At 41.6% G+C, this 16,698-nt stretch overlaps 1 protein-coding gene across 4 annotated transcripts in view; it reads left to right on the top strand.

Moving 5' to 3' along the window:
- NR1D2 (nuclear receptor subfamily 1 group D member 2) overlaps positions 1-16,698 on the top strand; it is a 39,924-nt gene that overhangs the window by 14,238 nt on the left and 8,988 nt on the right. For all 4 annotated transcript variants that reach the window (XM_074268743.1, XM_074268745.1, XM_074268744.1 and 1 more), the window contains 5 exons: positions 1,926-2,171; positions 2,912-3,000; positions 7,724-7,868; positions 9,597-10,228; positions 12,795-12,980. In XM_074268743.1, the coding sequence (XP_074124844.1) occupies positions 1,926-2,171; positions 2,912-3,000; positions 7,724-7,868; positions 9,597-10,228; positions 12,795-12,980 (1,298 nt within the window). The remainder of the gene's footprint in view (positions 1-1,925; positions 2,172-2,911; positions 3,001-7,723; positions 7,869-9,596; positions 10,229-12,794; positions 12,981-16,698) is intronic.

Raw genomic sequence — 16,698 nt, 5'->3', positions numbered from 1 at the left:
TCAGAGGCCATCTAGTCCTAGACACAGCCAACTGAGAATCCCATTCGGTCCCCAAAGGGGCATCTAGCAACTGTCGAAGATCTTCAGCAACTCAGCTTTCCCTGCCCCCAGTGTGGCCCATTTTATTTTAGGACAGTTCTAATTGGTAGGAAGGTAGGACAGATGAAATGAATGTCATGTAAGAATATTGTTCTGCTTGATGCTCAGCAAATAGCTTTGTGGACAGTGACGGATAAAACTAAGTTGGTTTTGTTGTTTTTTTTTTTAATTAAAAAAATTTCTTACAACTAAAAATTGTTTAGTGCCAAGTTTTAATAGGATAAGAATTCAGGAATAAATAAAGCTTCACTGTTTTCCTCAAAGAGTTTTGTTATCTCCTTAGATAAAGCAAGTAGAAAGATAAATCCCTACTGATCCTAAGGCAGCTCTGCAGTGCAGTGGATAGAGGTTTAGGCTTGGAATGGGGAAGAAGTGAGTTCTGGTCCTTTTTCAAACTCTTATCAGACATGTGACTGTGCTCCATTTCCTCATCTGTCAATGGAAAAGTTTGGACTTGAAGTCTGGGCGCTTTTAGCTCTTTATTTATGATTCTATGAGCTTCCTGCCTGAGGCTGGTTCTTAGGTTCTTAGTCCTTTAGAAGTTAGGGGGCTTACGTGTGTATGGGGGGGGGGGGAGCAGCAGGAAGGCTGTTTCTGGAGCCATGATGGGCTCTTTGGTGTTTGGATTGTCTGACTTTTGTCACCTCCCTTTCTTTAGGGTTCTTTGCTGCTTTATAATGGATAAAATGTTGATTTAAAATCAGGAAGACTTGTCAAATCTTACCTCAGATTCTAGTTATTTAACGCTAGCGAAGCTGCTTGGACTTTCCCAGTTTCTTCAGTTTCCTCAATTGCCAAGAGGTGATAAATCATAGTCCCTAGCTCTGTACATCTTGAAGAGCTGTATGACTGTTTCTATTGTCACCACTACTACCACCACTTAGTGCCTCCTTAGGTTTATTCTTGGCTTTTTTTTTTTTTTTTTTTAGCCAAACACAAGATGCATAGGATAAACTCCGTTGATTTCTCTAATGGGGGAGCAACAGTGGGACAAGAGCATATGTCTTCACCTCCAATTGTGGTGTTTTCATTATGAACCATAGACTCATTCAGGATTTTCATTTAATTTTTTTTGAAAACATAAGAAAAAGGGCCTTAATTTTGTTGGTCTGCTTTATGCCATGTCTGCCTATGTAAAACCAGCAAAAGTCTTCTTACTATTGAAATCCATGGTGACCTTTTTGGGACTGGGAGCAGAGAGAAGGGAATTGTTTTTTAGTCTTAATTTTCTCTTAGAATGTGACATCCAAGGATATCATCATGGGAACCATCAGAGAAGAATGGGGCCCAGAGTTGTATTATATGGTATCCTTGCACACTTCATCCTAAACTTTTGTCAAGATTCTGTTTGCATCAGGCATGTCCATCCCTAGTATATACAAAATAAATGCCAGGGAACTAGCAGTGGAGGGCATCAGGAAAGGCTTGGTGGAGAAGGAGGTGCTTGAAGTGACTCTTGATGGAAATACGTCTATGGCATTGCCCAGCTTTCTAGTAATTCCTTGGGTATTAAAGCAGAAGCAAAATTTTATTGCGAAAGCAGTGAAGAGACAGGGCCGAACTCTTGGAAAACTGGAAACCTTCCAGTTAAGGATTCTTCCTCCAAAGCTCTTTCTAAATTCCTTCTCCTACAGAGTCACAAATAAGCAGCAGATTATTTTCTACCACTGTTCTCTTGTGGCTTTCAGCAGCAATTCCCTGGTTGGGATCTCTTATATTCCCATCGTCTGGGGCATTGACCAAGGCAGCACCTTTTGTGGAGGGTCAGGTCGATGGGAGAAGGTTTCAGACAGGTTTTTGTATTGTGCCTTTCTTGTCCCTTTCAGGAGGTGTGATTGCTTACATCAGCTCCTCGAGCTCAGCCTCCAGCCCTGCGTCCTGTCACAGCGAGGGTTCCGAGAGCGGCTTCCAGTCCTCTCCTTCAGTCCCGTCCTCTCCAAACAGTTCCTCGTCAGATTGCAATGGCAACAGTAATGTTGAAGGCACCTTGAAGAGCGACCGGACAGATGGCCCCCTGAAAACTAGCAAATCCGGTGTCGCTGGGATGACAAAGGGTCCTGCAGGGGCAACAAGTAAGTGATTCTCACAGTTGGTTTTGTTTTAACTGCTGCCACTTGAGGGTTCTCTGCACCCCTTTCATCATTCCACAGACTGGCATATTCCTTGATAAAGTTTTGTTCCTTTTCCTTCACCCAGCATAGGGTTTCTCCTGGCTGAGGTCATAAGTTGCATGGTCTTATAGGTCTGCCAGCCTGCCTGTATGAATTGGCCCATCTAGCTCTTTGTTATCTACTACCTTCTTTTCTTCTAAGCAACCTTTCTTGAGGCCTCTCTGTGCATAGGGCTTAAAAAAATAATATGGTTGGACCCAGTATGAAGAGCTATGTTTTCAAGAAATCAGAGCTCTAGGATATATTTTGAGCAGTTTCACAAAATGACACTGTGTAATTTTTTCTCCCCATGAGGCAATTGGAGTAAGTGACTTGCCCAGGGTCACACAGCTAAGAAGTGTTAAGTGTCTGAGGTCACATTTGAACTCAGGTCCTCCTGACTTCAGGACTGGTGCTCTATCCACTGCGCCACCTAGCTGCTCCACAAAATGGCACCGTAAAAGAAAGCCTGAGATACATTTGGATATGGCTATTTGTTGTAGAAATTACTATTTAATTTTAAAAGCAAAGATTTCTTTTGTCCTCTCCAGCAGTTGATGCTTTCAAGTTGTATGGGATCAAAATAGTTGACTATAAAGAAATTCTGAACTCTGTGAAGTGTTTCCACTAGCTTTTCAACCTACTGTCTGTTTGTACCCTAGAATTCAGTGGGATGGTTCTACTGTGTAAAGTCTGTGGGGATGTGGCGTCAGGATTCCACTATGGAGTTCATGCTTGTGAAGGCTGTAAGGTAACGCATGCTACAGTTCTCCTTATGCTGGTGGGTCTGCATTCAGATTGGTGGGCTCTGGGGGGTCATGTTCGACTCCCTGCCCAGGGGAGAAAGAAATAAATGGTGATTGCTCCCCTTTATTTGTGAGTTGTAAGCCTAAGACATTTTGGACTGTAAAACATTTTGTTTTTAACAATCTAATTCTAAATTTTCTAAAACTATTCCTCTTCCCTCGTGACTATTCCTAACAAATAAAACCCTAAGCCTTATGGCTATGGCTGAGTGAAATGCATAACTGGAGAAATTAAGTGGAGCTTGAGATACTTGTTCAAAATCCTTCAGGCTTGATTGGCTCTGGAGAAAGGCATAGTCAATTTTTATGTGTACAGATGCAGGTCTGCAGTCTTAGGGCAGATTCTACTTGGATGAGAGAGTGGGGGGGAATGTCTTCCTTCTCTTAAATATTGCATCCTTCAGAAGAGCCCTGATAAATAGCAGAGCCCACCCCCATGGCCTGGATCCATTTATGATTAGAGCCAAAAACAAAAATTATCACATTTGGCAGCGTGGGCTCCCCCGGGGAGACAGGAGAGCTTACTACTGTAGATGGCTCCTGAGCAACTGCAAGGCTGATTACCTAACAAGTCTGGTCAAAACTTTTTTTTTTTTTTTTTTTAAACTAATCCAGCATCTTTCTAGATTCTAGAATACTGTTTCTAAAGATTCTGTTTGTTAGTGGAATTAAAGACAGAGCCAAATCTCACTGCCCTCACTTTATAGAAGGAGAAACTGAAGGAAGAAATGCATGTCTTGATGGAGAGTCTGTGAAAATCACCTTTAGATCCAGGCAAAGCTCCCTTTGCAGATGGCCTCTCAGGTAGCACACAGATCCCTCCTCTTCAAGGCAGCCTGAATTGTGGGGAAGTTTCTCCTGATTCAAGCCTGAGTCTGTTTCTTTGCCAGTTCCTCCTCTCACTGTGCTAGTTCTGTGCCCTGAGGCAACTCCATAGGACACCTACCATCACATACCTGAAGACAGTTAATGAACCAAAACCTTCGTGACTCCAGACAAGCATGCCCATTTCCCTAAACTATCCTCCTATGTCACAGAGTCTAGACTCTTCTCCATCCTGATTGCCTCCTCTAGCCACTTTTCAATTTATGTATCCTTCTCAGACAAGGGTGCCAAGAATTGACCACAGTGGTCCAGACAGAGTCTAATAAGTAGGCTAATCCTCGAAGCTCTGTCTTCCTGACTTTGTGTGGTGTGGTGATGAAGGCTAGGTAACAAATACATGGCCCTTATTCATACTTCCCTCCGGTCACTATAGCAACAACACCATTCTGAGTCCAGTTTAAGATCTCATGAGTTTTTTAAAAGTTGCCCCATCTCACTGCTGATCCCTGGAACTGGTATCCACCAACACCTCCAGGCCTTGTCCCAAATAAATTCTTTATACTTCTCTGTAAAACTGATTTTTTTTTTTTTGTGCTGCGTGTCAGACTTTCCTCTTATCCTGCTGAAATATGTCTTATATTCAGCTAGACCTACATCTCTGCCCTTATTTGAAAACTAGGATAACTTTTCCCCTCCTCTAACATTGGGGCGGCTAGGTCAGTGGATAGAGCATTAGACTCAGAGTCATGAAGGCTTCATTTACTGATGGTAACTCCAGTCAAGTCACTTCACCCTGTTTGCCTTAGTTTCCTCATTTATAAAATGAGCTGGAAACGAAAATGGCAAACCATTTCAATATCTTTTCCAAGAAAACCCTAAATGGAGTTATGAAGAGTCAGATACAACTGAAAGACAAAAAAACCTCCAACAAGACCTGTGGCTCCTTTGTTTCCATGCTCTTCCCTGTATCATGATAGCGATTCCGTAGCCATATTTGCCTGAGGAGAAAGAGCTAAGCTGAGCCCAGGTTCTTATGTTCATTCAGGGCAGCAAGATACTTTCTTACTCATTTTGGGTATCAACTCTATGTTAGTCAATTTTGTTCTGTCATTTTCAGGATAAAAACCATTTTCCTTTGAAGAAAACCCAGAAACAATAATAATGGAGCAGTTCTAATTCTCTGACAATTATCAGCTTTCTGGTCCTGTTCTTTCTTTCATCCTGCCTTTTCAATCAGTCTAGCTGAATCTCCTTTTAACATCTTCTGCCAGCCTCAGCTCATTCTCAGCTTTGGTTTTCCTGACGATATTTTTTTTTACAGAACTGTGCTATGCTCTTAGATTTACCCCCTGCTGCCTAATCTTACTTTCATCTTCTCTCACGACTGGCCATCCACATGGGTCTCTTCAGACAAATCCCATTGTTCTTCCTACTTGGAATTGTTTCCCTTTGGGTCTTTGGGATTCCTTTCTTGAATATCTTCCCTCCCTTTTTGGCTCTCTTCTCTTAAAGCGTCTTAATCCATGGGATCTGAACCATTGGGAATCTACTTTCTCAAAGTCTTGGATGTATGTTGAACTATTTCTGTATTTCTCCTTTGTCACAAACTCTAGAATTAAGTGTTAACTTTCTTCAAGGTTCCCATCATTTCCTCCTTGGTAATAAGACTCAGATCCAGAATAGAATTTCCTCTAGTTGATTCTCCCACCTTTTGAAAGATGAAATTATTTCTTAGAAAAGTTAATAAGTGATTAGCTGTTCTTTTTTTAAAAAGGAGAGAGAGTTTCAAATGTTGTCTGGATATTTGAAGTTCATCATTACTATTCTAGCAAGCCTTTGTGCTGGCTTGGAATCTATTTCTCAGTCTCCTTCTGTCTGGATGATCTGTTTGCTTCTCCCTCTTTCCCTTTCAACCAAAAACTCTTGGTATTGCTTCTTCCCTCTGATTCCTGGGTTTCCCTCACAGAATAGTCCATCTTAATATGCCAGCCAGGGTCACCCCTCTGGCACATGGGAAGCACTCAGGAAATGCTGACTCTTCTGTTTTTTTTTTTTTTTTTTTTTAATGAGGTATTCTTATCCAATTCTGTAATTCATTTACAGATCTCGTCTCACCCAGATTATCAGTGACATGATAATTCACATGATCTATGAAATCAATTGTTCTATCTTATAATAGAGCCTTTACTTCCTCTTATTGGTTAATTAAACCCTGTTGGCAAATTTAAATTTTTGTTGAGAATGTCCTTTGTGCCCATGGATAGTTATAAATTTGAGGAAGTCCTTGAACTTTAAGTCGCACTTACAATGAGAGAGGCAGCCTTATAGAAGGTGGGAAGTCTTACGTTCCATACTTGCCTACCCTCCCTCGAATTATGTGAAATTAATGGGGTGCCCATACCTTAGCCCCAAGCAGCTCTTTGACCCTTAAGTTTCAGAAGAGCTGCTCCTGATGTACACTTGCAGGGATGATTTGTTTTCTGTGAGCTCCTGACATTAAGGAAATTACAGGCCTGGACCGAAAAAGATTTTTCAAGGCATAGATATTAACTTTTGACTATTTCACATTAGTCCAATTCCTCATGTAAAATCAGTCAACAGATACATTTCTAGTTTTTGTGAAGTACTGTGCTTGGCATTGTGGGTTCTTCAAAGAAAGAAGTCTAACATCTTTGTTCTCAAATAAGCTATCATGTGCACTTTTAAAAAATAATTATTTCTATTACACATTGTTTTATGAATTATGTTGGGGGAGAAAAATCAAAGCAAAAGGATAAAACCATGGGAGAGAAAAAAAAAAAATCAAAAAAGTGAACATAGCATGTGCTGGTTTACATTCAGTCTCTTTAGTTCTTTTTCTGGATGCAGATGGCATTTTCTGTCCAAAATCTATTGGGATTGCTTTGGATCACTGACCCACTGAGAAGAACCAAGTCTTCCGTAGTTGATTATTGCGCAATCTTGCTATTATTGTGTACAATGTATTCTGTTCTGCTTGTTTTGTTCAGCATCAGTTCGTGTAAATCTTTCCAGGCTTTCTATAATTAGCTTGTTCACCATTTTTTATAGAACAATAATATTGCATCACCTTCATGTACTACAGCTTGTTCAGCCATTCCCCAATGGAGGGGCTCCCCCTCATTTTCCAATTTTTGCTACCACAAAAAGCTGCTATAAACTGTAATGTGTACTTTCACTGGACTGACAGTGCAAGGCTGATGTGGGGTTTAAACAGAGGTCCAGGGTTCAGGTGTTTCTTGTGCTGCCGCGTGACCTTGGTCTGGCCATTGAACCACAGGGGCTTCAGTTTGCTCAGCTGTCCAATGAAGACTTGCACTCTCTGGCCCCTTCTAGCCATCTGCCCTCAGGGTTTCTTTGCTTAGAATGAATGGGGATTTGGAGGGGGGTGGGGCACCTCTATCTACCCCAGGGCATGTGGGTGAAGGAATTTGGAGCACACAGGTGGGGTAGCTCAGCAGATAGCTGGCACTCCAAGAGGTTAGGAAGACCACCATTATGTGTCTCTTGGCATCTCTGTGTAGTTGACCTTGAAATACCCTGCCATCACTCTATCTCCCTGATCAGGGATGCTCTAGTGAGGATGGGGGTGGATGTAGAAAGAGGGAGATCTGGTGCTTATGAAGGACATCCTTGTGTGGTTAGGCTTTTAGCATTTTGGTGTCCCTCTACAGTTTCCTTCTATCCTCAACTGAAATGTTATCGGGCTGTAGACACTTCTGTGAGAGGGTTATTGATGAGGGCCAGCATAGATCAACACTGAAGTTCTTGTGAAGAACATATTTTGGTTTTTAAAGGCTGTTGTTTGTATCTCCTTGTTCTTAGGGGTTCTTCAGGAGAAGCATTCAGCAGAATATCCAGTATAAAAAGTGCCTGAAGAATGAGAACTGTTCTATCATGAGGATGAACAGGAACAGGTGTCAGCAGTGCCGCTTTAAGAAGTGTCTGTCTGTTGGGATGTCACGAGACGGTAGGTTCTTCCAGTGTGGGGTCAGCTATAGAAATCTGTAGTTCTGTGTACCTCCTGCAGGCTGCCCAGCCTTGCCCCTTGGAGCTTTTTCACTGGCTCACAGTCATTGCAGTCATACTTTTTTGTCTTTGAGGCTCCTAGTTCTTGAAAGTAGAAATGCCCATGTCTTACTTCTCTTACTGTCCCATGCTAGGTTTGTCCAAATATAATTTACTTTGTCTTCTCCCAAAACAACTTGTTTTCTAATCAGTATTTTGGGTCTTTGTTGCAGATACTTCTTTAAGAAGCCCTTGATTTCTTGGTAGACCCTGGGACTCTTCATCTCTCTAGAGTTCATGCACTCTAATGTGAATGTACTTGAATTGGTAGAATTTAAGTGCTTGGAAAGGAGACAGAGTGGAAAGGAACATGAAAAGAGCTCCTATAGTTTGCAGACATTGATCCAGATGATTTTTGTGGTGGCCCACACAAGCTGAGTGGTCCACGTTGTTCATGGTCTGCAGAGAGCTCATCTTCTCTTCAGTTCTTAGGATAGTCCAGCAGAGGGTGGGGGGTTTCTACCAAGCTATGACTAGGGGGTTACTAAGGGAGAAGCCATGCATCTCTTAACCCAGAGACAACCCTCAGGTTATCTTTGTACTCCGGCAGTACAAAAAGTGACCTTGCATCAAGCAGTCTCTTCAGAACAGAGTTTGACATTTAAACGCTGTGGGATTGTGAGCTGCAAGAACTTTGATGTTCTATGTGTATGTGATTAGTTGAAGATCTGGGCTGGGGTGTTTAATACCCTTCCCAGAACATTATAAGGGTGACAATTGATAAAGAAGAGAATGTTTATGTAGAAGGTGATGGCCAATAAAACAAAGTAAAACAAAATTTTTCTTTGAAAATGCTAATATCAGTGACTGCATTTAGTTTAATTTAGAGACTTCTCACTAAATAAATATATTGAATATTGATCCATGTATAAGCACTAGAATAGAAGTTTTTCTATTTTCTTTTTTCCTTTAGGATCTCTCGGTTCTTAGAAAACAGGGTAGACATCAAGACTATAGATAATAGAAGAATGGAGCATGAATAGTCTTATTTTTTCCACTAAATTTTGTGAAAATATACTAGAATCTGTTCAGATAACCACTTTTATTGATCTTTTTTGTTGTTTTGATTTTCTTCTTTGAGAAGCTGTTTATGTGATTGGTGTTAGGTGTTAAGGATAAGGTCATTAATGTGATTTGATGAGGGGAAGGTTTCTGGGAAGGGCATGATTTCAGAGTAAAGTGACTTTCTTACTCATTGGGCTGACTTCTGAGCGCCCTTGCCACTCATGCTATATGTAGGCATAGGAGAGAGATAGAGACTGGGCTGATGACTTATTGGCAGCGGGAACTCCATGCTGAGGACATTCCCTCAGCCAGTGCCGGGCAGCACCCTTTCTATATATAGGTGCTTAGAGTATTGTATGGTTTAGTGTCTAGCCCAAGGTCTCATAGCCATGTATATTAGAAGTGGGACTTGAATTCAGAGCTTCCTTTTTTCAAAGTCAGATCTCATAATGACTGTGTCACTTGTATATAGCATTGATTACATAGCCATCAAACTTAGAATGAGGTGTTTTAGGGGCGTGGAGATAAGATAGTCTTTAATTAAATGCTGTAAAGAACCATTTTTGTTTTGTTTGTCTTAATAGCTGTATTTTAAATTAGAATTAGATATCTTTCTCTTCCACAGCTGTTCGGTTTGGTCGAATTCCTAAACGTGAAAAACAGAGGATGCTGATGGAAATGCAGAGTGCCATGAAGACCATGATGACCAGCCAGTTCAGTGGTCACTTGCAGGGTGAAGCGTTAGTGGATCGTCATGGGCAGACAACCTCGCCTGCCCAGGAGCAGCTGCGGCCCAAACCTCAGATGCAACAGGAGAACATGAAAAGTCCCTCTCCTCCGCCTTCAGATTTTGCAAAAGAAGAAGTAATCGGCATGGTGACCAGGGCCCATCAGGATACCTTCATGTATAACCAAGAACAACAGGAGAACTCCGCTGAGGTCATTCAGCATCCCAGGGGAGAAAGGATTCCAAAGAGCCTGGAGCAGTATAACTTAAATCATGACCATTGTAGCAGTGGGCTTGGAGGCAGCCATTATCCCAGTGGGGAGAGCCAGCAGCACCTCAGTGGACAGTACAAAGGGAGGAGCATCATGCATTACCCGAATGGGCGTTCCATTTGCATTACAAATGGACACTGTATGAACTACTCCAATGGCTATACTCAAAGAGTATGTGATCGAATACCAGTGGATGGATTTTCTCAGAATGAGAACAAGAATAGTTACCTGTGCAACACTGGAGGAAGAATGCATCTGGTATAGTGGTGTTGATCATTTTTGCTTTCCTTAAATTAAGGAAACTTCAAATATTTCCTAATTTTGGTGTGATTTAGTGAATAGTGCCTGGGCTCAAAAGATCTGAGAGATTTTTGGCACCAGCTTTGTGTAGAATTTTAGGTCAGACTTTTTAGTTTTTAACAAACCCCTTTCAACTCTTAATAACTTGATTTCATTAGGTTTTGAGGTAGTTATGTGATTTGATTGGATAAGAGTAGGATTTCATGCAAATTATAAATCACGAAGGATGCCTTTCTTTTCTCTTGGAAATGATTTTTAAAATTTAAGTCCTAGAGCATAAAGCATTTTTAAAGACACCAAATGTCAGGCCTTCTGATCCCTACTTAGAAAATCACAAATTAACATTATCTGTGTTGAATTATATTTTCCTTTATTCCATTAAATGTTTCCCAATTACATTTTATAACGATTCCATTTACCACCAACACCACCATCAACACTTTGCTACTATACCATGCTTTCTATGAGGAGAGAAAAAGTCACTGTTTCTCCTATTCTTCTTCAGTATTTCCATTGTCTTGTTTCATGTTCATCAGCAGGATCAGAGTTGGACCAATCTTAGTCTGTAAATGAAAAATGTTTTGGAAGAGCCAGTGTTTTTAAGTTCTGAATATTTCTGGATGGATCAGATTATTAGCATTCTACACTGATTAATCCAGATTTTTTTTTTTAAGGGAAAATTCTTATTACAGAACAAGCAGCCTCCCTTTTTATGGCATACAACATTAACTTTATTCAAAAATGGTGTTTTTAAGAAATTGTCCTTTGATCTCACATAAATTCCCAAACTCACCACCTACAAAGTCCTAAAAACAGTCAACAAAATAATCACTTTTTTAAATGCAGAATTTGCCTAAGATTTTCTGTTATTCGAGAATTAAAATTATTTTAACAAAATCTGTCTTAAGGATTCTCTCAGAAATATGTCCTTTTGGAGTCAGCTTTTGAGAATGGAGAGGCAATATTTCTTCCTTTACAAATTCCTTGAAGAACATGCAGTGTTCATCTCCTGTCAGTGCTCTCTCCAGACTAGCTATGATCCTGAAATTAAAAATCCATGTCGTCCCTGGTCAGTGTTTGGTTTTTTCTTCAGCCAGCCATCCTGTTGCCTTTTGTTTTCTAACCACATGTCTTATTTATCCTTCTTTTTCTCCCATGGAGTCACCCGCCTGAGAAGCCCCTTTCAAAGCTTGAGATAAGTTCCTGGGGTTGGTATTATAACACTTTCCACAGCCAGAGAACTATCTGAAGTTCTTAGGTAATCATTGAGAAAGGATCAAGGGGAATCGGCCACAGTCTGGGGCTGTCTGTTTTTAGGTGCCATCTGCTGACTTCCTCCTCTCTCCAGCATGTACAAGTTCATCTCTGGGTTCCTCAGTTGATTGAACAAGAGAATGGGCCGGCACTGGTCCTGCTGTTGGTCAGGAAACAGAGGTTATTGGAAGGTGTAGCAGCTGAAAATGGAATTGGGAAATGGTTAACAAAATAAAGAAACATACATTGCAACATAGCTTATGTTAATTTGTGGTTTTCTAAGTCTGTGTGCTGCTCCCTGTAAGGATCATTCTTATTTGATTTGAGGTAGTAAACAGAGAGCTGGCCCAGGGAGACTGGATGGCTGCTCTGACTGCAAAACTACTGCTTTCATTGATGATGACTTTTTCTTTCTTTCTTTCTTTTTTTTTTTTCTCTTTTGATCCAAGTTAAAAAGTGAATTGAATTTTTCAAGGTGTTCAATTTAATTCTTATAGGGAAGTTTACTTATCCATAAATGATCCTTGCATGATTTCTTAAACATCAACTTTGGGTATAAATAGTAGCTCAAAGGACCTACCACTTTGCTTTGGTTTTCCATTGTGGAAAAGAAATCTAAAGGTCTTTATTTAAAATCCTGCTACTGTCTGTAATACCAGAGATGGCTAAAGGCAAAAATACAGCTGTCTGGTGTGGGCAAATAAAAGACTATGTTGGAAGAAAGTTTTCTTCTTCCCTTCAAATTCTGTGGGATCCATTGAAAACTTGTGAGCCAATATGGATCTTTCTTCTCTGCCTCCCTCCTTCCCTCTTCCTAGTCTTCCTTTCCTTTTTTTCCTTACATCTCTTCCTTCTAAGTCAGTGAAATCACAGGCCTATTCCCCATGTCTCCTTGGAAGCACTCCAAACTGCTCAGCCTATTTCTAGCAAAGGACTGCTTTTGAATCACTAACTGGAGTGCCTATGAAAGTACTGCCATATACAAACTGGACTTTTGGGTCAGTGTAATCATTATTGGAAATAGAAGCTTGTTATATTACTCAAGACTGGAGTAATTCTTGGGTGACTCATATTGGGCATTTAATTTTAAATGCTCATCAGAGTTTTTACAGCAATAAATAGCAAACAGTTAATTGTTAGCAGTTTTTAAGGTGTATGTGCATAGGAGGAGTGAGATAATTTGTGATATAGTTCTAAGAATCTTGATTTTTGAATTTTCTTATTTTATTTCTCTTTTTAAAAAAAAGTTACTTTATTTTGTTTCTTTTAGGTATGTCCAATGAGTAAGTCTCCATATGTAGATCCTCATAAATCAGGCCATGAAATCTGGGAAGAATTTTCCATGAGTTTTACTCCAGCTGTGAAAGAAGTGGTTGAGTTTGCAAAGCGAATCCCAGGGTTCAGAGATCTTTCCCAGCATGACCAGGTCAACCTTTTAAAGGCAGGGACCTTTGAGGTGAGACCATGCATTTCATAGAGTTTTGTGTCTTTTATTAATAAGTAACTTTTTCCAAGACAATACTAGTTGCTAAATGACTGATCCCAAGTCAGGGTTCAATGTGTATAATATATGTGTATGTGTGTGTATATTTTAATTTTAATTTTAGTTTTCAATTCATAGACATTTATTTTCTTTTGCTTTTCTTTTTCCTAATTTAAAAGAAAAGCCAAAACCTCATGATATATCAGCAAAATAAATTCTCTTATTGACAGTGCCCCAAAATGTATGTCTTTCTGCTTCTTGAGTCTTTCACCTTTCTGTCAAGAAGGAGGCAGTAAGGTAGCCTGGTTCCTCATCAGTCCTTCAAAATTGTGTTGGGCCATTGCGTTAATGGGTCAGAGTTCTTGATGTGGTTTGTAAAACCTGCCCTCAGCGGGCTACCTGTGTGACTTGGAGCTAGTCTCTTAACTTGTCAGCGTCCCATGCCAAATCCTCTGTCTGTAAGCCCTAGAATAGGTGCTGATTTGGGAGAGGGAATTTCTTCGCTGGGAGCTCCTTAAGATAAATGAAATCATTAATTTTGGGAAATACATAGCAAAGGGTCGATAACCACTTGATGCTTTTGGGTCCCTGCAGGCCCGGTGACTGTTAAAAGGGTGGGGGGTGCACAGTGGGCAGTCTAGTCCCTTCCCAGCCTGAGTGCCCTTTCCGTGATGCTCGGAGGCCAGGTTGCTCTGTTGTAGCTGCTTGAGGGCCACCTTCCTGCTGCAGGTGTCATCTTGCTGCGTGTGCTGTTGTGCCTTGTGCAGGGCTGTGCTGCCTGAGGTGCAGGGGGTGCAGAGACAGAACCAAGTGGTCCCTGTCCTCTGGGAGGCCCCTTTCTGTCAGGGATGCTGTAGCATGCAGCCCATGGAGCTGATGAATGCCAAGTGATGTGGATTGAAGAAGGAGAAGGCTAATAGTCAGGAATATCAGCAAAGGGGTTGTGGACAAGTTGGCATCTGAGCCGGGTTTGGAAGGAAGGAGAAGGCAGGAAATAGGGATGAGGGGAGATGCCCGAAGGTAGGCCCTGGCACTTGGTGCTGGGAAAGGCCTGGCTGGCCAAGCTGGGGACTTGAGAAGTGGGAAGGCACTAGATGTCCTCTTGCACACAGCCATGTAAGTTTTGCTGGTCTTACATTTATTTCTACAGTCACTCTCTGTCCTCTGTTTTCTTATTAGCATCCACTTGGCAAATGTTAGGTCTAAATTCAGGTGTGTCTGGAGCTAGCTCAGTCTTGGAGAGCAGATTGTTAAATTTTCAGTGTGAGTACATAGAGTTTGGAAATTGGCAAGCACTATACAGGACTTGAGGTATTATTTATTGATTGTGTAGACTTAAAGTGATGGAGATTAAACTGAAATCTGAAAAAAAAGTCCTGTAGACTGGCACATCCCAGGCTCTATTCCATATGTTGTGTCTAAATTCGCGCCCTTCTTTATCTTCCTCATCTTCTCTCACCTTATCTTGAAGACGGTGTGTTTTAAAGTATGCTCTAGCCATGAAACTAGATGAGTAAATGGACACTTCATGTATCCTTCCATGTCAAGTCTGGACTGTTTTTCTGCTCAGACCTTTTCTAGCTTCCACCTTTGACCAGCCTTTGTATTTTAGCCAATTCCTGATCATTCTGGCAAGCTTTGCTGCTTTATTTCTGCATCCAGACCTGCTCTTATACCAGCTTTCTACTAGCAGCTCTGAATATAGGAGGACTCTGTGATGATAGATCCCAGTCATCCCAGTCATGGTTCCTTGCATGCACAGCCAGTCCTAGGGTTAACAAGTTCTTCTCTCTCCCATTGTGGAACCCATAAAAAAGAGAAAGTAGTAATACAGTATCCTTCACTATCTTTCCTCACACATCTCCAAGCAGACTCCTTCCTGCCAGAACCCAGGAGCATAATATTCATTTTTCTTAGTCTGTTCACCACCTGGGTCTCCTGGGTATATCATCTTATACAGAGACTGGATAAAAGTTCATTAGTTGACTCTCCCCTAGGAATTGGAGGGAAGGCTCCTTTTCAGATGTGATGTATGTATACAAATCATCACTTTTCTGCAGATGATAAACTCTAAACTCTGGTTAAAAATATGAGCACATAGGGACCTTCACATTTCAGTGTAAGAAAGAAAGTATGTGTGCCCAGGATCGCAAGTCAGTTCAATAACAGGCATTTAGGAAGCCGTTCCTGTGTGCTCAGCACTGGGCTAATTGCTGAAGAGACACAAACAGCATTGAAGCACTTTATTACCCTCAAGGAGCTTCCATTCTGAGAGTATGTGTGGAGGCAAAGGAAGGCAGCATTGCACATATGGGTACAGACATATATTTATCCACCAAATACACAGACAGTACCTAAACAGACACTGTCAGCTGCAGGGAGATCTCATGTACAAGTTGGCACTTGAGTGAAATTTTAAAGGAAATCAGGAATTTTCTGAGGCATAGGTGATCAAGAGAACAGTCCTGGGAACCCCCAGGACAAAGGCACCGAGACAAGAGTCAGCTGGTGCTGCTGGGCTGGCCATCCTCATGTCCAGCTCTCCTTCCACCAGCTCTGTTGGGGTCTAGGACACCCATTCACTCAAAGGATGGTTCTCCAGTTGCCCACTTATGCCTCACAGAGCCGGCTGTGAATGGGATGTTCTTTCAGCCTCTCTCTTCTGTTAGACCCCTGGACTTTGTTCTCTCCATCAAGAGCAGAGGGTCAGAAAAACGAGTAGAATTGTTTGTATCTTGCTCTGCTGCTAGTGCCGACACGTTCTCCTGGGCCATTTCGGTGCTCTCCCTGAGGCTCCCTGGGCCCAGCTGGCTTGCGGGGTATTTTTCATTGGATTTGGGCTGTTGGGTGAAAAGAAAGTGCATATACATATGGTTGAGCAGAATGTTGAAGCTGAAGTCAGATGTTTTTGGATCAATTTGTGTGGTATTTGATTTAAAAACACTGTGTTAGAATATTTTTCTTTGACACATAATCTCTTGACACTGTGCACTTTTGGGGAAAAGGTCCAGAGCCTCTTGATAGTTTTCTTAGGAATTTCCTTGAGCTGCTGACACCTCAGCTGTCCAGCATTAGGGCTGTCTGTGATCAGCTCCAGGCCCGACTGTACAGCCATGCTCTTTTTCCTGAGGACGTGGAGACTTTGGCCATGTCTTTCAAGGATTCTTCAGGGCCCCCACACTTGAGGTCTTACAGTTCTGGGCGTTTGTCAGCTTCATTGCTCTTTGGCATTTCAGACACTTTCTTTAGGAAAAAATCATTTCCAGAAACAAAGATGCTACTGTTGATGAATTCGTGACAGAGGGCTCTCCTTCTGATGTCCTCTGACCGAGGATAGAGTCTTGCTTTGGTAGAAAATCTGCTGCCCATGCACATTGTTGTCCTTTTCCCAAGTCCTCCGGACATCCAGTATTCCCTCCCTTCAGATGCTTTGTCAGGATCAGCTGCTGCTTCTCAGAGCCATAGAGTGTGGCTGTTTGGGGGCAGTCCAGCCACTGACTGGAGAGGGAGAGGGAGGACTCTGTAGTCTGACTGTTGTAACTTTGGACATTTCTTCTAAGGAGACATTGGGCCTTCTGTCAGTCTGGTGCTTGTGTTTGTTGTTGGATGCGTTTAGTTTGTTCACAGGAGTTATTTATTTGTGACTTAAGTTCTTTCCCCTTTTGTGGCCCCTCAGAACTTGCCTCCTTGC

Source organism: Sminthopsis crassicaudata, chromosome 5 (genome assembly GCF_048593235.1).
Source record: "Sminthopsis crassicaudata isolate SCR6 chromosome 5, ASM4859323v1, whole genome shotgun sequence".
Lineage (NCBI taxonomy): Eukaryota > Metazoa > Chordata > Mammalia > Dasyuromorphia > Dasyuridae > Sminthopsis > Sminthopsis crassicaudata.
The sequence above is the reverse complement of the archived record's forward strand: the minus strand, read 5'-3'. Positions and strand labels throughout refer to the sequence as shown.